The 22,733-nt window shown below is 38.2% G+C and overlaps 2 protein-coding genes and 1 long non-coding RNA gene across 13 annotated transcripts; 1 reads left to right on the forward strand and 2 right to left on the reverse strand.

Moving 5' to 3' along the window:
• Nucleotides 1-6: 6 nt before the first annotated feature.
• LOC113667409 (uncharacterized) lies at nucleotides 7-10,411 on the reverse strand. Of its 3 annotated transcripts, none has more exons than XM_089192156.1 (10): nucleotides 10,368-10,411; nucleotides 6,597-6,862; nucleotides 5,898-6,048; nucleotides 4,035-4,086; nucleotides 3,384-3,487; nucleotides 3,103-3,184; nucleotides 2,800-2,846; nucleotides 1,953-2,015; nucleotides 1,639-1,713; nucleotides 7-986 (listed from the first exon to the last, which is right to left on the reverse strand). In XM_089192156.1, exons 3-10 carry the CDS (start codon nucleotides 5,898-5,900, stop codon nucleotides 897-899), a joined length of 516 nt encoding a protein of 171 aa, XP_089048282.1. In that variant the 5' UTR covers nucleotides 5,901-6,048; nucleotides 6,597-6,862; nucleotides 10,368-10,411; the 3' UTR covers nucleotides 7-896. The 3 variants fall into 3 exon arrangements, with proteins under 3 accessions (XP_089048282.1, XP_089048283.1, XP_027039026.1); XM_089192157.1 differs by lacking the exon at nucleotides 10,368-10,411 and adding an exon at nucleotides 8,601-8,705; XM_027183225.2 differs by lacking the exons at nucleotides 6,597-6,862; nucleotides 10,368-10,411 and adding an exon at nucleotides 8,601-8,702.
• LOC113667405 (uncharacterized) lies at nucleotides 9,235-21,156 on the forward strand. Of its 9 annotated transcripts, none has more exons than XM_089192147.1 (5): nucleotides 9,235-9,506; nucleotides 11,003-11,132; nucleotides 17,711-18,080; nucleotides 19,528-19,631; nucleotides 19,890-21,156. In XM_089192147.1, exons 3-5 carry the CDS (start codon nucleotides 17,720-17,722, stop codon nucleotides 20,358-20,360), a joined length of 936 nt encoding a protein of 311 aa, XP_089048273.1. In that variant the 5' UTR covers nucleotides 9,235-9,506; nucleotides 11,003-11,132; nucleotides 17,711-17,719; the 3' UTR covers nucleotides 20,361-21,156. The 9 variants fall into 9 exon arrangements, with proteins under 9 accessions (XP_089048273.1, XP_089048272.1, XP_089048278.1 ...); XM_089192146.1 differs by having other exon boundaries at nucleotides 9,246-9,506; nucleotides 10,837-11,132; XM_089192145.1 differs by having other exon boundaries at nucleotides 9,268-9,506; nucleotides 10,880-11,132.
• LOC149035070 (uncharacterized) lies at nucleotides 11,516-12,732 on the reverse strand. Its single transcript, XR_016182494.1, has 2 exons — nucleotides 12,610-12,732; nucleotides 11,516-12,231 (listed from the first exon to the last, which is right to left on the reverse strand). It is a non-coding gene; the product is annotated as an uncharacterized LOC149035070 (long non-coding RNA).
• Nucleotides 21,157-22,733: the final 1,577 nt, after the last annotated feature.

Raw genomic sequence — 22,733 nt, forward strand, 5'->3', positions numbered from 1 at the left:
CAATTGTTTTTAAGATCATATACCAAATCAACCAAATATATTTTTTACATCTTAGAGTGGGCATAAAAATCGTGCATATCTTATAATCTCTTTAACTACAAATGGACTGATTTAGGGGGGCACTGAAAAAGCTATATCAAAAAAAAAAAAAAAAACCTTGCTCTTGCCAGAGATGTAGGAAGCAAGGCAAGCCATTAACTAGTTTCCAAACTCTAGAAACAAAGTATCCGAGACTTAACTCTTTAACCCCCAGAGGTGATTAACATGTAACTTCTCATATAATATCCACACATTATCCTTCAAACAGGTAATGAGAATACTCAAACTGATCAGGTAGAAGTTGTCATCTTGATCTAACACCAAATTCTTGTTACTATTTGACCAGGAAATGTGTATCTGCTAGAGGGGAGAATTAACAATCAGATCTTGGGATTTAAAGAGTTAAAGACAGTTTCTAAGGTCCAGTTTGATCAATCCTGATGTAATTGATTTTCAACAAGTTTATTTTAATTAGTTTTGCCCTCAAGATGATCAGACTTGACCAGAAGGATTAAAATGTCACTGCTGTTACTGCTGTTGGTCATCTTTTTTGGACAACTGTACATATCACTGGTGTTAAGTAGCTACTGAGAGTTCCCTCTAAATGTAATAAATTAAAATTGTGATCAATGAAAACTTTGTTGCAAAGAGCTGATCAAAAATAGTAAATGTTAAATAAAGTGACTAAGACTGACAAATTCTGCATTATTTTTTGAGCAATGGTTAGCTGATTAATTAATGTATAAGATCACTGGCGTCATATGATGATGATGATGATATACTTCTTTGAATGGAAAGACAACATTCTGTACACTTTAAAACATTGTTTTTACATCTGCTGCCATCAGAACTGAGGTCTAATACAAGCTTGTCTTTTTCATAATACGAAGGAATTCAGCTTCATTAATTTCCCCATCACCATCTCTGTCAGCCTCATCAATCATTTCCTGCAAAACAGAAAAAACAAATGAACCCTTTCACTGCCAAGATCTCATTAATAATTCTCTTTACAGTCTGACAAATAATACTCAATATGTTTGTGTGGAGAATTTGGTGATGAATCAACTAATAATCCCCTAATTGATATTTTTCTTTATTCCCATCCCTTATCTGCATGATAATGTATTTGATATTGTAAGGAGAAATTCTGTCTTGGTTACTCAGGGGAGTTAAAGGGGTGTTGACTGGACCTCTTTAGAAACTGAAACCCCTTAAAAATTTTGTTTTGCTGTTCCTAACATGAAGGAAAGGGAGAGGTGGGTAAGCATAAGAAATATTTAGGTTTCTCCCAATGTTTGCCTCACCAATCGCTGACAAAGTTTGGTGAAAAGTTTTTCATTTTGCCTTCATATGCTTTAAAATTGTTTGAAAAGATCTGTTCACTGCTACACAAAGTAAACGCCTGCATTCTCTTGCATTTATAGCTTCACAAGTGACTACTCTACTTCCCCAACACTTTTCAGAGAAGTCATGGCCAAACAGAGCTGTCCTGCTTAATACATAAGTACAAAACAAACATTTTTTAACCCTACAGATTTGTTTTATCCAACAGACTGCTCCTGGGAGGTGCAACAGAGCTCATAAACAATAGAATCTTACCTGTAATTCTTCATCAGTTAAATTTTCACCAAGTTCTTTTGCAACTCTTTTAAGGTTTTTAAATGAAATTTTTCCCTGTTAAAAAAAAAAAAAAATTCTAAGTAAGTTCTCTTAGATTTGGTCAAATTCAGCACATGCTATACCAAATACACAACTTCTAAGACCTGGATAGCTAAAAAACTTAGCCTGACAATGTACTGCTTTTCATTTTGAAAGAGACCCCAACCCTACGGGAAGTCTTTCAAACTCCTGATATCTCCAAGGACACTTCGTATCCAACATATTTATACAGTATGCGAGTGTTTTATGCTTACCGTGTTATCATCATCAAAGAGTTTGAATGCTTTGAGAATTTCTTCTTTAGAATCTTTTTCACTCTGAAAGGAAATAACAAAAATCAGCGACAGAGAAAACAATTTACAGTATTGTAAAGGTTACAATACTGTACAGTTACAGCATTTGCATCTGGTATGAAAAAAAAATTTATGTAGTATCATTGACAGGGCGTGAAATTGCGCCTAATACAGGCGCCAATGCGACTAAATTTTTCACTTTGGCGACCAAATCCTGAAAGTTAGTCGCCAAATTGGCGACTAGAACGTTTCAACATAACCTTACCAAGAGATATAGTGAATTAAAAAGACTTGCAAAGATAAATCCGCGGCAATCTTCCTCGTTAAGTTTGTTTCCAAAACGTAGCACATGCATCTCGATCGATAACTAGACGCCATCTTGGATTTAGATGAGCCTGAACGTTGTATATCATCCATCCTGGTGTCCACTTTGTAGCACGTTAAGGAATCTTTTCCCTAACGTAATTTTGGAGGGTCTATCTAGTACGCTGACAGCGTAAAGAAAGATTTTGTATGTCTTTGAAAATGGCGACCAACTTTTTTGAATTGGCTACCACTTTGAAGAATTTAGGAGCCAAGTGGCTATCAGAAAAAAAAGTTAATTTCACGCCCTGATTGATAATGTTGACAAAATCAGTATTCATCAATGTACAGTCTATATGAAAACACAATCTTCCTTCTTTCACAGATTATGCAGCAGCACAAAATAAAGAGAGGGAAACAAAAACATTAGTGTGAAACAAAAATTCACTGTCCATGGTTCACTCTTTTTAAATGTCGTTCAAAAAGTAATGTGTGTTAAGCTCACCATTTTTGCTGTCATCATTTGGAGAAACTCATTAAAATCAATAGTTCCTAAAGAAAGAGAATGAAAAAGATCATTTCAGTATGGCTTCAGGTAGAGCTTGTTCAGCTTAAGACTCAAGGATATAAATGGCACCAGCACATGTGAAAATTGAGGAAACTCATTTTGAAACTATCGCTGTATGTTAAAGCTAATATTAATTGTTAAGTCTTTAGGAACCATTACAATACACACCTGCAACATACCTGTAAGTTAAACAGTAAGTTATTATGTCAGTAATGAGAATGTTTCAAATTGTTATCATACCTGATCCATCTTTGTCAATGTCAGATATCATTTTCTTGATTTCCTCTTTTTTTGGTTCAAAACCCAGTGCTCTCATGGCAACCTACAACAACATTACAAATCAAAAAACAAACACTTGCAGTACCTGAGTGTTTAAAAATTGCTTACTTTTAAAGTGGTTTGGTTAGTTTTGTTCTGTTTTAAGCAATTTAAAGTAATATGTTAAAAAATTGGAACAAGACCCAAGAACATACTATAGGTTCTAGCAGAACTTTTCTGTAGAAACACTAAATACCGTTTACCTTCAGCTCTTTTGCATCAATCGTCCCAGATCCATCAGTGTCAAACAAATCAAATGCTTCTCTAATCTCTTGTTTCTGCTCTTCTGTTAATTCTGGCTTTGGACCTGAATTAAACAGGCACATTTATTTAGCAATCAATCAACTGACAAAGGGCTAATGCTTGAAAAATCAGCTTTAGAAACTCTTTATGGTGGCCAATTCATGATGTCATCTCAATTAATAAAACCAGATTATCTTCAGTTGATATTGGGGAAAATAAGTGTACACTAAATACTTCATGGAAAGTCTGTCCATATGCTATTTACACAGGAAAAAATTGAACAATTAAGAGCTAGGAGCAAGTGATATTTCTGATAGAAACCAACAAGCATAAAGGTGAAGGATGGTTTGGCTGGCTTTGTTTCTTATCCACAGAAATTATCGGAGGACATATATCAACAACGACAGTGGTTATCATGTGATAACTGCCCAGTAATCTTGCCCTTCATGATGTAAAATAGCCAATAGTCATGCAAAAATCAATGGGTAAGTTATAAATATATATACCCCTCACAATCTTTTTTTTTTGTAATTGGGTGGCTTTGTTGTCTGTTGGCTACAGGCAAAATTCATTTAGTAATACATAAAATTTCTTATAAGGTTCAAACCAACCTGTTTTCTTCCTCTGCCCTGTCGAGAGAGCCCCTTTTCTGTATGATGCTGCCTGTGGAATGAAAAAGAAAGTTATTCAGCCTATTCATCCAGGTACATACACATACACATACACATACACCCTGTTTATGGAAGGTTCTCATCACTGACAGAGCAATCAAATGTTCTAAGCAAGAGTGAACATAGCAATGACTACCTGGTGGTAGCATGCTTTTAGGCTGTCAGGATCAAGTTCTCTTTCACAAGTAACAAACAACCAACTACTCAAGCCATTAGTTCACATTGTTTTAGTAAAATGTAACTTTTTTGGTTAAGCTCAAAACAGAATGGTAATCAACAGGATACCTGTACTTGAATAAGCTTTGTGTTTGGAAAGTGTTCAGTTTTCTTTATCAAGATTTCTATGAATATTTCAATCATTTTTCACACATTTCCCTCAACAGCAGTCATTTGTCATGTATTTTTTTTTAAATGTAGCACTTGAGGTTGGCATGCAGGGAGCCAAAATTGATCCCTTTGCATGTGCCTGATGTCTGACTGCTGTTTTCTCATAACTGTATACAACTTTTTATGATCCATCAAATATTTTTGCTCCTGTGCAATTGGTCTAAACACAGCACGTGAACAAATATCCCCCAGCTAACACTGGGTGATATCTGAGCAAATCACCCGAGTGATATTCTCCAATTTTCAAACCTTACATGCATGTCCACTAGGATAGCTCTTTGAGGGTTTTATGGTTGTTACAGAAGAAGGGAAATCTTTTTCTGTTTATTGAGTCATACCAGAGAACACACAAAGAAAACATCAAACGCTGCATACAATAAGCTGTTCATAAACATTCCTTCAAAACATTTGAAGGATAATAAACACAATAGCCTCTGTTTTGCCTGAAAATATGTACAAACATTTGTCCTTGGACATTATTTGTTACTCAAAGCTCATAGCTTTCTTCAAGCTTTGCTCTTGGTAAACTGTTTATATCTTGATACAGATAATGTTCATGGACAAATAACCATACATAATTTTTGCACCAAAGAGAGGCTCTACTTATATATTATCACTGTAAACTTAAACATATCTAGGATGTATAACCCAACTCCTAACTGGAAAAAACTTAACGTAAGTAATCTGAGGATGAATGATCACGTTTTAAAACAATATCATGAACAATGTACAATAAAGCAGCCAGCCCCTAGATGTAAGACTGCCCGTTGTGAAAAAATACTCAGATAGTGGAATTTTTAGTACTAAACGGAATAAAAATTGCAACAAAGGACTGTTGAAGGTTCTCAAGTAAACTTACACGAGGCTAAAACAAGAATTGAAAATGTTCGATGCAACACGATCCAGAAATTTAACTTAATGGGGGTAAACCACTGTACATGAACACAATCTGACAAGCTTGCAACTTACGACAGGAAAATCGCCATTGATCATTCCCTTGAGAAAAAGAGTGGTAATAGCTTTCCAGTTTCATAAGACGAAAAGCATAAAAGTAAACACAAATTCAAGATAGAAGTTTAACCGTCGCGTCTTATTCTAGGCAGCAACACAAGAATTCCATTTCAAACGGAGCATTTCACGATGTGAAAGTTAAGTTATGGAGTCTCCAGACGATGTAAAACTATAACGACGCGCAAGGCTTTGCAACGGATCAGTGTCTTAACATGAAGTTTATACAAAGTCTTTTCTGGTTCAAATTTTGTAATTCCCGGTGTTTACACTCCCTAACGATCGTAAACGATCACATAAGACTCGTGCAATATCACATCAAACAAGCGTTTGTTTGCAAATTTTGTACTCGAAATAAAATCACAGGGGGGCGAGGGTTGATGAAGCAGAAGAATTGAAATAACCTACCATTGATCTGATATTGAACACACGGTTATGGCAAAGCTGTAATCCAAGGATTGGCGATTAGAAATCAGTTTGACAACAGAATTGTGTTTGTTTTACGCGGTGAACATGACCATGGAGAATCGTGGTGCATTGTGGACTTTCCCGCTTCCCGCTAAAATGAGAGAAGACTGGGGTTAGCTAAGCTACCTTTCTTTCCCAAACCTTAGTCATTTTTAGGGTATTCCAGCTCCAGACGGACCTTTGTTTTTTCCTTTACTTTTAAAAGAAAAAGAGTGTTTTTTAAGGTGCTTCATAGTCTTACAAGCTAAAGCTAAAGCACCTTTGTGTTCAGCTTTGACCGTTGCATGCCCAACTTTGAGCCAGAAATTACGTTAAGTGTAACGAGATCACCATCAGACTGATTCTAAAAAAGACGTGGAAGGGTTCTATGAAATTAGTTCTAATTATCTTAATTTGAAATTGTTCGTTATTCTTAATTGTATTCCCGCGAAATAATTTGTATCTTCATCAAAACAAAACAGATTAATTTAGACAGGAAGCACTCGAACACTGACACCTTTCGCTAATCCGCCTAACGCGATGGGGTAATTCAATCAATTAGGTCCTTTACTTTAAGGGTTGAAAAAGAACATTTATTTCGAGTACCTAACCGGAGTTTGATCAATCCTGTACTAGTAGCACCGAGATCACAGTACTCACCACTCTACCAGAAGAGACCGACCCAGGAGACAAGATTGAGGCCAGGAAGCCTTATCACAAACACTGCACGGAATGCTTGCGCATTCGAGACAAAGGCGGCTGACCATGCGTCAGTAGTTCTGTGAAGAAGTTGTACCGGGGTCGATTCTCTTCAGATAACCTTGGTCGTTTGAATATCTTTTGAGTAAAAGAGGGCGTTCTTTGTGCATTTCACTTGGACAATTCCATCTTCTGATAGTGCGTTTTTATGTCCTGCCTATTGTTGCCTACAGGAAGGAAATTCTGGAGATTCATTTCTAACTAACCTCGTACGTTAACAACAGAAACCATTAGAGACATAATTCTTTCTTTTCAAATAAGTATCTCTGATTCTGTTGCGGTAAATTTTCGCCAGGGTGTGTATACCTCATGTCATGATCCTTTCTGAGAGCACTAGAGCGAATTCTAGCCAGATGGTGAAAAGTGATAGGCTCTCAAACCGCGGAAATGTCTGTGAGTATTGAAGCAACCGGAATGTAATTTTAAAGAGTCTCTGTCATCATATAATGAGTCAATATTTGCTCCAAGGGCGGAAAAATTATCCGCAAATTTAGAGCCGGAATTGCATGATCTTTATCAAAAGGAAGCGTGGTGGTCTCGAGTGTTAATTGATTGAAAAACAGAGAAGAGGTTGGGAAAATTTATAGAAGAAAAATGAAGGGGTGGTTTTGTTGAGAGGTAATTAAATAAGGCTACAAATTACTGAAAAGCTGGGCCAAGTTGGTTATGTCATGTTGAAGAGCACCGGACCTCGTGTGCCAATGAGCCCTTCAAAAGGCATTTTGGGACGTCTAACCGTCGTCTGCCCTTGATGACTTCGTTTCCTATGGTTTGTGAATCTTGAAAACTTCACTTTATCTATTCATTGATCTATTTTCGATATTTAGATAGGTGGCCCACTCGGCCCAGTACAGCTTAAAACTGTTTCAAATGGGCGCTTATATTCACAATAACAAGGCCTGGCCGCAACTCCAGGAGCTGCGTGCCACTCTCTTTTTCAACAAGATTATAGACTCTATAACGTCCCCTGCTGGCCAGTACAGAGAAGATGCAGGAGACATGCACAGAACCTACGATTTATTATCCTTATCCGGGACTAGACGTCATAGCAAAGGCAAAATATTCTCCTCCGGTCTACGACATAAACTCTCGACGCTTCTCTTTCTTCGACCATTTACAATTTCGGCAGTGTCCTTTCTGCCCATGACCGATTCTTGATATTGCATAGCTGGATTCTTATTTAAGGGCATATAATTTCGCTAACCACAATACTTGCTAAACAATTTTTGAAGACATTACAAGACTTGATGCCCATCATTCACCACCGAAATAAGAGGACTCTGGTGTGCCCCTTCCCAACCCCCTCGTTAAAAATCATGTTTTGGAGGGGTATGCATTAAAGCAAATCACTTGCATGAGTGCGAGAGCAAGGTCACGCGGTTCGATCCGATGCACTTATTAGATTTCCCTTTAACGAATTAAAGCTATATTATAATAAGATAAACATCAATTTTGAACTGACCACAGATAGCACTTTTTGATTTGCATAACATTGCCTCGGTTATATCAGCCTGTATACCACACTTGGTAACCAATCATAAACCATCCGCCCTTCAGACCTGGCTTATCTAGCTTCCGCCTAAGTATATTTCCGATGAAAATCAGACAAACTTTTTTGTGAGTAAAATACGCTGCCTGTATTTATTTATGGCATGCAGGCCACCGTATCCGGCGGAAAATTTACTAGCCATACGGCGAGACTGGTGGAACATAGGATATCACGGAAATCGGAAAAATAGCGCTAGCTTGCGTTCGATTCCTTCATTACGCGCCAGCTCCTCTTTTATGTCATGTTTATCCTTAACTTTGACATAGTCATATGCATCTCGACTAGAATTACGCTTTCATGATGTGGCGTGCTCGTCTTCTAACTGAGATGGGCTGCACTATTAAGTTTTAACTCACCAGCACTTGACTTCATCCGAGCCAACGACCACATCCGTACAAATGTAACTTATTTATGCACATCTCCTTATTTACCATGACTTCGTTCAGCTTTAATCCTCAATAAATGCGTCGGAAAATCACTTTAATCTTTTTTTACAAGAAGGTTATTTTATTTGAATGACAGAGGATCAAACAGTAAATATATATAGATGACCTCATTCGCACCTTCTCTGCAACAGGTTTCACGATCGATTAGGAGGTAATGAAAGCGGAAGAATCCCGTTAAACTCTGCTCTCTGACAAATGAAACTGATACAGCGAAAGATCTTACAGCTTGGTCATGGGAATTAAAGGAGCGATTTCAGCTTTTTTTATTATTTCATAATAACATAACAGTTTTTCTTCCGGTCTGTGGGAGACATGGAACAGGCAAACAAACAGAAACAAAGAAATGTAGCTACTCAGACCAAACAATTTTAGAATACAACAGTGCAAATTTGAATTTCTGTATCTAGCTAAGCTTGGCAGGAGATTTCAAGAGGATGTGCGCTTGACTTCATTTCTTTTGTTTTTCGATCTCGTGGGAGTGAAATAAGGGGGCCGATATGATATCACATTGCAATCTGAAGAGGTGTTGTCCTGTGTCATATCTAAAATAAAATTACCATTGTGGCCGATAGACCTCGTTGTCGGATACATGAGACATCTAAAGTAACCGAGAGAAACTTAATAACGATAGAAGAGGCAAGCATGATCAGAGTATGAAATTTCATTTCTTCAGTAGCACTTAGGTAGACGATCTGGTGCAAAACCGCAAATTCTGGTACTTCCGTTTGCGTGGGCACAGTTTTTCATAGAGGGACCTAGAAGAGACGAAATTGTCTGTGCTGATCGTCTAAAGTCTCAACGATTTCCTATCTTAAGGTAAGATAATGCAACAATCTTTTTTATCGTATTGGAAGGTTTTCATTTGTTATTTATGTCGGTGCCGAGAATTGAAACCGTTTTTCATTTACTCCAGGCACAGTAAAAGGTAGAAATAGGATGTATGGGTATCCGTTAGGCCGCTCGGATCAATTACTGCTACAATTTAAAAGTATAAAAGTGAAAGCAACATTGTTTACTATATATATATATATATATGTATATATATGTATGTACAAAAACCATTAAGTGCTTGGAAACACACCATGTGCGATTATTGAAGCGATCCGAACCAGTATTCACGAGGCTTAATCGGAGATTCGGTTGAAGCGAAAATATCGATCGATGGAAATCGAAATTATTCACGGGGTATTATTATAGAATATGGAAATTAGTCAAAGCGCATCATGAAATAAGTTAGTTGTTGACTTGTTCAAGCCTGGAGAAATATTATCTACGACTGAAACAAGATTATTAGTTGGCTGGGGTCAGACCTGGAAGTTCAAGGGTATCTTATGTTTACTCTCAGATCTGATTGCAATGTAAATTATCTCAACATAATCAATGGGTTGTCCAGCAAACAGGTAATGAGAATTGAAAAAACTTTCAACTGTCAGCTAAAAGGTGTTATTTTGATAAAATATAAAAAAAAACTCCCAAACGAGTGATGTGCATCGGCCAGGTTAGAGTGAGAGTTATGGATTAGAAGACATTTGGAATCCAATTCTTTTTTTTTTTTTTTTTTTTTTTCCTACCTCTTGAGCCGGTAGAGAGTCACTTGAATAGCTCTTTACCCTTAGTTTGATTACCATAGCTGTAACTTGAACAAATGCCAAAATAGCTGGAAAAACGCTTGCTTACCTGCGAGACGTGTGCTAATCAAATCTAACCCCTTTCCTTACTCCTCGACAAAAGGAAAAAAAATAAGAATCGAGTGAACTTCCCAAGTGCTTTCAGATTCCATTAACTTTACATGATGTTTTATTTTTGTTTATTTTGTAACTTTACGTCGAACATATCTTAAAGAATTGGATTACACAAACGTTCAAATTTTCATTAAATCAGCATAACTATTTTGAGTGGGTTTTTGGACTATGACCGGAAGCGGCGGTGATCACTGATCAACGAGCTACACGCAAATGTGCCCCGTGCGATTCAGCTGACCTACAAAGTCATGGGATATATGCATGGATATTTTAGAACTTTGGAATATTGCCTAAAGATCAATTTATTATTTTTTTATGGCGTCCAACTTTTGACGTCTTATCAACTAGAGCTGTCAAGTACAGGAGGCACTTAGCGGTTTTTTTCCCCTTTTTTTATCTCCAAGGTGTCAGCAAATGTGACGGAAATTTTTGTGTTTTAATCTTCAGACGCGAATCCCTGAATAAACACCTCGTCACTGAGAAAGGAAATAGAGATCGTAACTTAACACCTGCCCTCGTAAACACGCAGGAAATTATTCATTGACAGACCTGAAGTGCTTGCTTCAACAGGAAAATTAGCGAAAAACGTGGTTTTAAGCCAGTTCTTTGGAGTAATAGAACGTGTTGCATCACGAGTTTACCGGCGAGTTCGCCATATTCGATTCAGAGCCATAGAAACCCATTGACCCTACTTATAAAGGTGAGTATTGGTTAGTTATATTTGTTCTGTGAGATGAAGAGAATACTCATCAAATTGAATTACGGTAAGAGCCATTGCAGAAAAAATTGAGATGTCGGGCTTATGTAATTTGTTTCGATTTTATCTCGTTTATTATGTCTGAGCAGATTCCGGATGGTTCGTGTCGCTGGAATAGATTTGAACTCGACTAATTTAGCCCCTAATATCTTATAGTATATCGTCACTTTAGTATTGTTTATTGTGTCACTATTTTTGTATTGCCACCGTTCCATAATTGAGATTTTGTCACAAGTAACTACGTTTCTTGAGGAAATGTTTCAAAAAATTTCCCCCGATGTTTATTGTTCAACCTAATTCACAACACCCAGGAAATGCGTCAGTAGTTTGTACTTCATAACAAAAAAGTTGGCGCAGACTTTATTTAATTTAAACTTGCTAATTATGTTAAATATACAACACATTTTTGCCAAGGATCCATGTACAAACAGCCATAAAATATCGAAACACTAATATACATATATCGGCTTAACTATTATATTTTCTGGGGGCCAAGGTTAGATAAAGTATACAGTCTCCATATTTTGGACGAATTGATTTTCCTAGATCATTTTCTGATGATTCAAGCCGTTGTTTTGAATGTGCTTAGGCATGTTCAATTTGCTTCGTTTGAGTTTTCCAAGCTTTGATCTCAAGAAAAACTGCGCTGCACATCGAAAGAGCTTTATTAAGTCATGTGACCGTAACAGGTCGCCATTACTCTGGCGTAAAATACTCCAAAGGCCAAATATTGCCGAGTTTCATAAGGTTCATTTGGATGTGTTAGACCCCTGCGGCCTAGAACTGCCGACAAATTCTGCCAAGTAGTACGCATGTATAGTAGTAAAACTGTGCGCGAAAGTTAGTGCACGGAAACCGTCACTAACTTTTTCCTGATATTACATGAGAGGGCAAATATTTGCCCGCGGTTGACAACACCTCCGGTTCGAAATATATTCCACGCCATCTCCCGGAATGTATTTCTTTTCCTTTTTCGTGTTATCACGACTACCATCACATTCTTCGCTTCTGTGGTAAGCAACGAGATAAGTAAATTACTGGCCTGAAAACAAATCATGGAAAACCAAAACAATAAGATTTTTATTAGTTCCAGGCTTTCAAACAACGATATTCGATCTGCTCTCTTGCACCAAATGACACGTGCTAATTGAAATAATTTGCCGCAACAAAAGACAGTAGTTTTTAGGGCATCACAATAACGTCTTTGACATGAAGCGATGACAGTTCATAAGGCGACTCATTTCAACAGACATCTGTCAACAACTATATTTATGAGCACCTTTTGAGACAAAAAAATTTAAACTCCAACTAAACGTGGTGATTCCCTTGTCTGTTGCAAACTAAATCTGGTGTCAACTGAGAATAATTCCACTGCAAGAGATTCTACGGTTGTTGAAGGAACTATTTCAAGTGTACCCACCATTTAAAAGAGGTGAGTCTAACGCGATGCCTTAGTGTGACACTTTGTGCTATTCAAAGTTATACGCTGGGCAGGTATCGCCATAGTTCATCGTGTACATGACTGAAAGGCGTGATTTCGAACGTATTAAACTACCAATTGATAAGTCTAGAAATTTCATTGTCCTTTTAAAAGAAAGATAAGATAAAGGAGATAAGGTTCGGAGAGAATGCTAACAAAAGGTCCCTCGTATGGAGTCTGTACGGCGTCGTATTTTACAAACCCCTCGGGCCAGTTTAAGCCTCGCGATATTGTCCTTCAGAACAATGGCTCGTGGGCCGTAAAATATGTTGTGGTTTACCAACAATACTCAGCAACTAACTATCTTCCTTACGCGTCGTTGGAGAAAAATAAACGCTATATCATTGCGCTTTTTATTAGCATCACAATGTAATATTTACGCGGTGCTGTTTACCTTGTCATATCCGGTCAAAAGAGGGGGCGAAAACGCTTCATGCAATCGTCGTTTAAAATTGCTATGATTTCGGAGAAAAACTTGACTGGAGAACATCTTTAAGGTATTTTGACCTTTAAATTTACGTTATTGCTTCCTAACTATTCCTTCAAGTGGTGTGTAAATACAGCAGTTGAGTTACTTTTCGATTAGATAACAATAACAATTTTAAGGGGTCACATGATAAAGAGATTAAGAATTGGAAAGGTTTAGCACAGACCATGAAAATCGACGAACGCGTCCTTCTAAGATAAGAATGCCAAACTCGTTAAGAGCGTTTATATTATGCCCCTAATGAGAATGTTAGCGTTAATCTTTAGCATAACGTTCATTTTAGGTGGCAAAGGGCGAAACTATCATGTTTGTCTATAAACCGGATTGTGTTAAAATATGTCACTTTATGAAACATCTCAGTGATGTCTCGCAACAAGGATTCTATGATTTAGTAAAGACTTCTTAAACAGGCAAATCTTGTTTAAAGTTGCTTCGGTTAGCAGATTCTCCACTTGAGTCTTATAATCCGGAAGACTGTAACAACTAGAACTTCATGGGGTGCGATCCTAGACTGAAAAAAACTGAGCAAAAGTACATTAGAGGGATCAGCGACGTCAATGAAAACAAAACCGTCAAACCTACTTGTTATTCTATCGAAGAGTTTTAATGTGCGGTTGACGAATTAATTGTGCCAAGCGTTGATCGATAGAGAATGACTTCTCTGCCTTTCTATTGTGAAATTTCCTTGGCCATTCGCACGGTTAATCCAAAATCATTTTCTATTTTATGCTGGCGTCCACTGACACAATCGCAGTGTCTTTGCATAACAAATGCTTTTTACGCTGGACACACGCAAGGTTGACTTCACCTGTCACGTCCGATAAATATCGAGTGTTAAATCCTTCAGTGTAAACAGGTCACGGTCGCAAGAAAATTTTTTTTCGCTGTTGAAAAAAATTAAAAATACTATGAACTCGGACCGGAGGAGCGTGATCTACAAAAGCTACTAAACATGTGCATCTTGGAAAGTTTAGACAAGTTTGTCGTTTGCCAATCTTCTCCATTCATAACTAGTCTTGTTTACGTATATTGTTCCCTCTGAAAGGCTTCCTTAAGTTTAAGGAATCAAATTTTTTTTTACGGCTTCGATCCTTAATTCCAAGTTGCATGTAGTTCCGTATTGCTCGTCACAAGGTACGTCTACACGGAAAGTAAGGGAACTCACGTGCAAAAAACACCGAGTTTAATTAACTGAACGTTGGATATCATTTTTCACTTTAAGCCTATTTTAGCAATTTTTAACTGAAAGGATTTAGCTTTAAAAGGTTTAAAAACTTTGGCCGGTCACTGGATGGGCGTCCGTTCTGGCACTGGAGAGAAAGCATGCACGGATTATCAAAAGCATGAAGATAAACAACATAGCCAACCAGGATCTCCAAACAAAACAAAAACTAGTAAACAACAGACAAAAGTAGACAAACACGCTCCATTTTGTTTTCCTCCGCAAACTTCTCTTTAAGATCTTGGGAAATCGCGTGCGTTTACTAGCTTCCGATATCAACTTTTCCCGCAATATCCGATGAACTCCAAAATTAAAGCTGATATTGAACATCCAAATCTGCTCGATCGCTAATATTTGATGAGGGAGCACAAAGGGTCTTTTTGGAAATGGAATTGAATTTTGCAATGAATATCACAGACAGGAATGTACGTACTCTACTCTTTGTTTCTACCTATGGTTTATTATTAAATATTTGTTCATTGTTGTTGCAAGGGGAAATTTCCTGTGCTAGGTTAATCAATGCATTGATTGCTACGTGTTTTTCTTGTTCGTGAAGAGTGATTTTTTTTCTTTACTGTTAAGAAGGTTACCAACTGCCAACTTAAGAGGCGGCCTCCTCCTCGGTCTTTAAAGCCTTATAAATCACTTTTAGTTGATACAATTTATTTTGAATAAAATTTCAAATAATGAAACGGGAATTTTCGTTGATGGACGACTTAAAACAAAATTTACTATCTCGAGTTGTCACTACAAGGGTCACTTTGACAATGCTTATACTAACAAGTGCATACAAGACATTTGTCTAAAACTTCGAATATTGTGATCCAATTTATCAAACACTAATTATATGTACTGCAATGTAGTGTCAACTGTTTGAAGAATAATTGTTTCTTTTGTCAGCCACTTATAGAGTACAACCAATAAATATAATTTGGATTTACAGAATTGCCTCGATTCAAATCCGTATACCAATAAAATGATTTCAACTCGTTATACCTGTGACGCCCTTCAACATCATTGAAATAGTCCTAATCGTTTTATATCCTTTGTTTCCGTCACGTTAGGGATCAAAAAGTGCTATCTTCTCCGCACGTGCACAAAGCATGTTACCTCTGTCGAAAACACTTCCGATCCCAAACATCCTCACAACTTTTTTCATATTACGTTGCCAGAAAGTGTCCAAATTCTAAAACAGGTCAAAAATTGAGGAAAACTGTCATTTTAACGGACAAATGTAGAAATATACTAATATTGATTGTCTTATTACTTCCAATAGCCTTTGAGTTTAGTAACACTCGGTTGAAGCTGGTACGTGCCTTTGTACTTGTATGCACTTGTAGTAATATTTTTCACAAGTGCTCATCATTCTCATATATATAGATATCGTTTCACTCGGAAATTCGATCTTATCTCGGAACTAATAGTTACAAGGATGGCAAGAATTGTTTTCGCATTTAGAATAGAAGTATTTCTTTCCCTTTACACACAAAATAGCACTTACTAATGGCGCCATTAGTCTCTTTATTCATGAAATTTTCACGAATACTGCTTTGATTGCGTCTGGCGTGGGCCATTTCTTAGGTTCAAGGCCACATTTTTTAACGGCCGAGTGGTGATTCGACGAAACAGAACATCCCGCCTTCGCACGAAATCTCTTGCGGGCGTTTTAAAATGTGACAAAGTCCTCATCTCTCACTAACACTTTGATGATGGGTAGAATTCGAAAATTGCAAAGTAAAAACAACCAGAAATAAGCTTTTAAAGATCGAAATTTGGCTCAAAACGTTTAACATAGACAGTTGATGATTGATAGCTTGAAGTATGTGATAAATAATTGTTTTAACTGACGTATCAAGGCTTGATACATGGGAAATCATGTATTTAAATTATAACGAGTGGTTTCTGACCAAAAGGCAAAGATTCACAGAAAAATGTTAATTGCACAATTTGCTGTTGTAAGAAAGACATTTTAACCACATTGACTAAAACATTCACTAAAAAAAACCCCGAATAACAAGAGAAACGTTAGTGGATCTCTAAGGTAAATTGTCTTTTTTTTAATCACTTATAATTATTCTCTGGTGAACCTCAGTATAAAGATAATATCTTAATACTTTTTATGTGCGAAATCTAGCTTCGTTTTTACAATCAACAATTTATATTTCGTTCGGTAGCTAGCATTGCCGTTTCTTTCGGATTTTGTTGTATACTTTACAATATCGTAACGTTTCCGTGACACAAACTCTAAGAAGCGAAATCGGCTCGAGCCGGATTTTTTCCTTTTGTTCTTTCGGTTTGGTAAGCACGTCTTGAGTTTTAGTTATAGTGGCTAAAGTTTTAACACAGAAGGATTACACACAAACAAATATTCTTATATCCCTCTGAATCTCAGAATGGCATATGATAAACACGGTTAACTTTGATGTTCTTCTATTCTCAGTCGAGCTTTACCTATTTTTAGTCAGATCTTTTTTGAGCCTCTTTGCAACATGCTTTAAGTGTAGGTAAAACGTGCTATTAAAGAGAATTTCGATAGATCCTTTACCGTAAAGTCAGTGGTATCCCCAGATTATCGTAAGCTTCAAATTAATGCGCGTGTTTTATCAATGATGGTCCATCAAGTAGTACGACCTGAAACAATACCTTCTCGTCTCACACAATCATTATGAACGTCAGAAACACTCGGATATCTATTTTAAGGTAAACTATGAAAAAACACAATATTGCAGTGATCAGGTTAATTTAAGTCAGCGTGCAAACGAGTTTGTCCTGCCGGTCTTTGCTTAAAAAGCTGGCATTGGGAGTCCTCGTGCATTCGGCAAGAACTATTTCGAACTAAGCATAACTGGCTGGTATGGTGTTTGTTAAGTGGTGAGACATGCTCCAATGCCCTTCTTTACATAGGTTTTTTTTTTCACAATCCACCGGCAATTTTGGCTATGTTAATGGCGGCAAAATCTTCCTTTATTCCGCGTTGTGGCGAACCCCACGACTTGGTGTGACAACCACGAGCTTTCCCTAAGGAGAAGGATAACTCACGTTTGATTTGCTATTGTTCAAAAAGGCCAGCGGGATTGGGTCTCCTGATTGAAAGAAGATCTTGGATTAGAAGCCAGTCATCGATCGAAATTCCTACTCGGCTCGAAATGGTTGTCTATTGACGTGAAACACTGAAAATTATTACCTCTGAAACTTGATAGCCCGGTTGTGCGGTTTCGTGGAATTAGACTACTTTACATTACAAGCCTCGACAGCTCGCAGTGATTTACATATGTAGCATAGAACAGGTTGCAAAAAAAAAAAAAAATTTTTTAATCTTCTTCTCTCGGCAGTCTCACAGGATGACAAGTATTTACGACAACACCGTTTGCGAAGTAAAAAGACAGATGCCTATACCTGTTCACCCATTCCCAAGAAGTTCCAGACGAGGAAATTACCGGATGAGGACCAAAGCCCATCCATTTCGCCACACGGATTGGGAAGAGCTGCTCAAGAGAGAGTGGAATAAAAGGACACCACCCCTCTCGCCGCTGGAATGGAGGGAGAAGCACGCCAGAAACACGAACGCTGAGGATTGCTGCGAGTTTCTCATGGGAAGGAGATGTGGCAGGAGGCGAAGGCTACTTTTCCGCAGTGGCTATTATTTAACGATTCAACCGGATGGTAGTGTCAAAGGAACAAAGCAGAAAGATTGCCCTTATGGTAAGTTTACATTTTGTAGCTTTGTTTACTCCATAAAAAAAAAAGTACGTGATCGATTGTTGAGGGAAGCCTTGAATTGGACTATTCTCTGTAATAAAGACTGACGTTTGGACAACCTGAGCGGATGTCAACATTAGACGGATTGCATTTGACGAAAGCTGCTTAGGTTCTGCAGCCAACAACAACACCACAAATTGGAACACTCAACAATTTTGTCATTCGAATGTAATTAAATTTGACTGACAAAAAGCGTTCTTGGTGAGGGAATTACTACTGGGGGGGGGGGGGGGCGGAGGGGTGGAGGATTTTGAGAGAGGATCACGCGGTTTTGAAGGGGAATATAGGAGGGGATCAGTCGTCGCCAAATGAGCAGTGAGAGGGCTGCTATAGAAAATTGACTTCCTATAAACTGCCAATGAAGGGGGATCATGAAAATATTACAAAGCCTTAAGGGAGATCAGGTAAATGTTATTGTGACACCCCCCGTACATGCCCTTTGACGAATTGTAGCGGTTTAAGTGTATTGAACAACCCTCTGTGACAAAGCCAATACCCCCCCCCCTCCCGACCCCAGGCGATTTAAATATCGAATGGTTGCTAAGATAGTCGAAATATATGGCTATCACTGACACCGACTGTAAGCTTTCTAGGACTACCCTCATTGTACACATTTTGCTGCATGATCGACTGCTGTACTCGGAAGCAAACCATTTTAAAACTGTCAGTACTTTAAAATGCTCATAATGGTTTTAATCAATGGATCTCTTAAGCATTGCTATCACAGCTGTTGACAAGTAACTTTTGGGACATATTAGTAAGGCTTACTTTAAGCCGGAAACGAAGTCAGACTACGGCGATGTCAAAATTCTTCTACATCAGACCAAGGTCACTTACCTAACCTGATGATTTTTCCCGATCGGGCATTATTCGTCGCTTGAGGGAAGAGCTAGGAAAGGTGGAATTTGGTTGTGTCTTGATGAAATTGACCTCATCCCCCATAAGCCTCTGCGATGTTCTTTTGACCCCCCACCCCCTCTCTCCCCCTCCTTCGGCAGTTAGTTGGCAACGACTAATCCTCCCTCCGTTCCCCTTTAGAACCAATATGACCCCCCCCCCCTATTCTCTGACCCCCTCCTCTCCCACCGACGATAAATAATGAATGGTTCCTTAATTTTACAACTTTTCCCGTGCTTGTGGACCTGATTCGTTCTTAGTCGCTGTCTCGGTCGCTAGAAGAGCGAGGATCCTAAGTTACATTTAACTCGCCTGCTCATCTTTAAACTCGCGGCTCTGATGGACTTCATTATCAAATCTAATATTTTTCATAGCATGGACAATCCAATCTGCTACAGAGGTCAATTCCATGTTATGTTACCTTTTCTCTAAGTTAATTGAGATAAATTAGATGACAGAGTTCCTAACTAGCGTGTTTACTTCCATTTGACAGCAATCGTAGAAATATGCTCAGTGGGGGCCGGCTTAGTGAAAATTGCAGGAGTAGAAACCGAGTTCTTTCTTACAATCGATGATTCTGGAACTCTTCGCGCCACGGTGAGTCTAGATATAAAATGTAGATCTCTTACGAAAATAACTTAGAACATTAGAAAACCCATACACTTCTTGCAAAGAGTAAAGAACGTGGCTCCCAGTGTTGTGGTCTGGCCTCCTTGTTGTTTATCCAGGCCCCCATGTGAACCAGCTTTGAAGCCGAACTGGGCCAATCTGTTTATGTATCGCTAATAAATGAATAAATAGGTGAATAAATACAAATAAACCATTTTAATTTCATCATTATCTATATTCTAACAGGACGCAGACAGTGAGGAGTGCGTTTTTGAGGAAGTGATGGTGAAGGATTTCTATAGCGCTTACAAATCATATGCATATTCGAACGAACATTGGACAGTAGCAATCAGCGATAAGGATGGAAGAGCGTATTCTGCTCGTTGTCAAGGACTTCTTGATTCAGATCTCGAGGCGCATTCATTACCTGAGATGATGCCTGATAGCGACGCATCTTCGGACGAGGAGTCTACATCAGAAACCCGAACATCACCCGAGGTTGACTCGGATACATCAGGCTTTGTAGGACTGGATGCATCGCGCTTTCTAGAGCAGCAAACTTCGCGTCTCTTTGATCTTCTCAATTTTGATCTAGAAGCGTGTTTAATGGCTGAGATACAAGAAGACGCGGGTCATGCTGTTGTGTTTCCCGATAATAATACTGACATTGGACCATCTCTGTCCGAGATTCTACGCGAGTTAGGAACCAATTTGTAGAGCGCACAAATAGCTTGCCTTGGAGCGTGCCCATGACAGGGGACCCTGGTCACAAACGATTTTGTCTTTTTACGAGGCCAGCTAATATTTCTGGGGGCTGGAGGGGGGTTAGATTTTAAAGCGCGCTTCAAAGAAGAGCAATAATCTTACTGACCACTGAACTGGTGACTTTTGACTGTCATAACTCACCAGCAGATACGTAAGGATAGGAAAGCTCAAGCATCCTTTCTAATCCATATAAGGGACTGGTCATTATTCGTCGCGAGGGAGGGGGGGTTGGGGGAGTTTGGTTGTGTCGCAATAAAAATTTACATGATCCTCTCCAAGGCAAGATTCCACCAGAATTCTCCGACCTTCTCTCTCCCCAGGCGATATTATGACTGGTTCCTAATGACATGCATCCGTGTTCAATTTTTATTGCTCGTGCACCTGATTTTTAAGCTACATGCAAAAATTGGTGTAATAGAGTTATTTTAGAGTTTTTTAGAACTTTCTTTCTCTTGTGATGAAACTACGCTGTAAACATGCCAAAGATTTAAATTTCGTGTTGTGCTGAAATATGTTTTTGTATTTAGCAAAGAAAGTTTCTTCCTTTGTTGTGTAACTTTCAGCACCAATAACTGTTACAGTATCATTTAAAATTTTTTTTAATCGCTCTATTACCTGTGGGTATTATTTTGAATTAAGAGGTTATTTAAGTTATAAGAATGCTTTTATTGCGAAGGATTATAATATTTGTAATTTAACTATGTAAATAAATAGGTTTATTTGTGAAATGATACAAAGTAAAATTTTACATGTTGTTATGAACATTTTATTTGGCACCAGGTCTTAACTTTCGTTCAGTTTTGACAGTTTATGATTTAAAAAGTTAAGAACTGTTAAGGATCGGTGAAAAACTGCTCAGATTTTTTTGGAAAATGAATAAGTTTTTCTGTTATTTTGCAATCCGACTCAGTGACAGCAAATAGCTACGAGTGAGTGGAGATGAAATGGTTCACACACCTGCGCATCTGACGGGCTTAATTTTTTCGGCTTTGAGAAACTGTTCGGAAATTCGACTATCTAATTCTCCTATGTAGGTGGATTTCTCTTTGGAGAATGTACGTTTGCGAGGTTCAGGTGTATTTGATCTTCTCACAAAGTGCCATTTCATATTTTCTCTTGTATGGATTCTTTTTGACGGCGGCAAAGTGGTAACATGTAGAGAGGTTTTAAGTTATCAGTCTTAAAAAAAAAGAACGTGCTGAGAACTCAGTCATTTGTTCAACTATACAAAAGTTAACTTCCCGTCTTGTTGCAGCTTACGCTGTATCCTTCCTTTCTTGGATCCTAGGTGACCTTTCAGTATATTTTACAAATTTTTTTTGGTAGCTATCTTTTCTCCATCTACACCAGATGGAGAAAGGAACTGCGCGAGTCAAGAACCATCCAAGAAAAAATACAATCTGGGAAGGGCCTCAACTCAAGAGGCACCACTGGAGTTCAGCCCTTCCTGATACGGAAGATCTCAACGGCTATTCGTTTTACTGCTGTAGTTCCCTCTAGAAAAGTTTTTTTTTTAGTAATTCAGTCATCACTAATCTGAGGGTGTCAATGAGGTGATGGCTCTTACGGCTAACGGCAGGAGCCCACTGCTTTACTTGCTCCTGCTAACGGTTAAAATTTTGGGCATTTCATGGCTAACGGTTAATTTCTTTCCAATACCTTGAAAAATAAGTTGAATTCTTTTTCGAGCCAAGGATTAAAATTTGTCAATTTTACGCTAACGGCTGATTTAATTTTGCAGTCTTACGGCTAACGGTTAACACCATTTAGCGCCTTTGTTCTGCTCGGTGGTGCATTAATATTATAAGGAGAATATATCCCCTGGTCACTGGAGCTAAGTATGTTCAAGGCCCCTTGACAGTGGGCCTCGGGCCCTTTAAACAGGGGTGAAATCGATTCTGAAAAGAAAGAAAAAAATGTAGAGGAAAGGGATAATTTCTGGGTCATTCTTTGCGCAGTTTGCATTTAAGGCTCAGTTACCTTAATAATAATAATAATAATAATAATAATAATAATAATAATAATAATAATTTATTTACTTCTATAGCGCCCTTTAACATTTATATGATCAAAGGCGCTTTACAATTAGTGTCTCTTCCACCCATCCCACCCTAGGGAAGGACATCCACCACACAGTAATCTCGTGCGTGGGAAATTAACGTCTCCTACCCCAACCCTGCAGGAGACGGGGCCTACGGTTTTACGTCCTATCCGAGAAGACGACCAAACTAACTGAAAAGTATTGAAAGACTGATTCCTCAAAAACGTCGACCGACCCACGCGCGAGAAGACGGTGAAGCTACATAAAGTGGTGTCATCGAAAGG

Source organism: Pocillopora damicornis, chromosome 13 (genome assembly GCF_964200805.1).
Source record: "Pocillopora damicornis chromosome 13, jaPocDami1.2, whole genome shotgun sequence".
NCBI lineage: Eukaryota > Metazoa > Cnidaria > Anthozoa > Scleractinia > Pocilloporidae > Pocillopora > Pocillopora damicornis.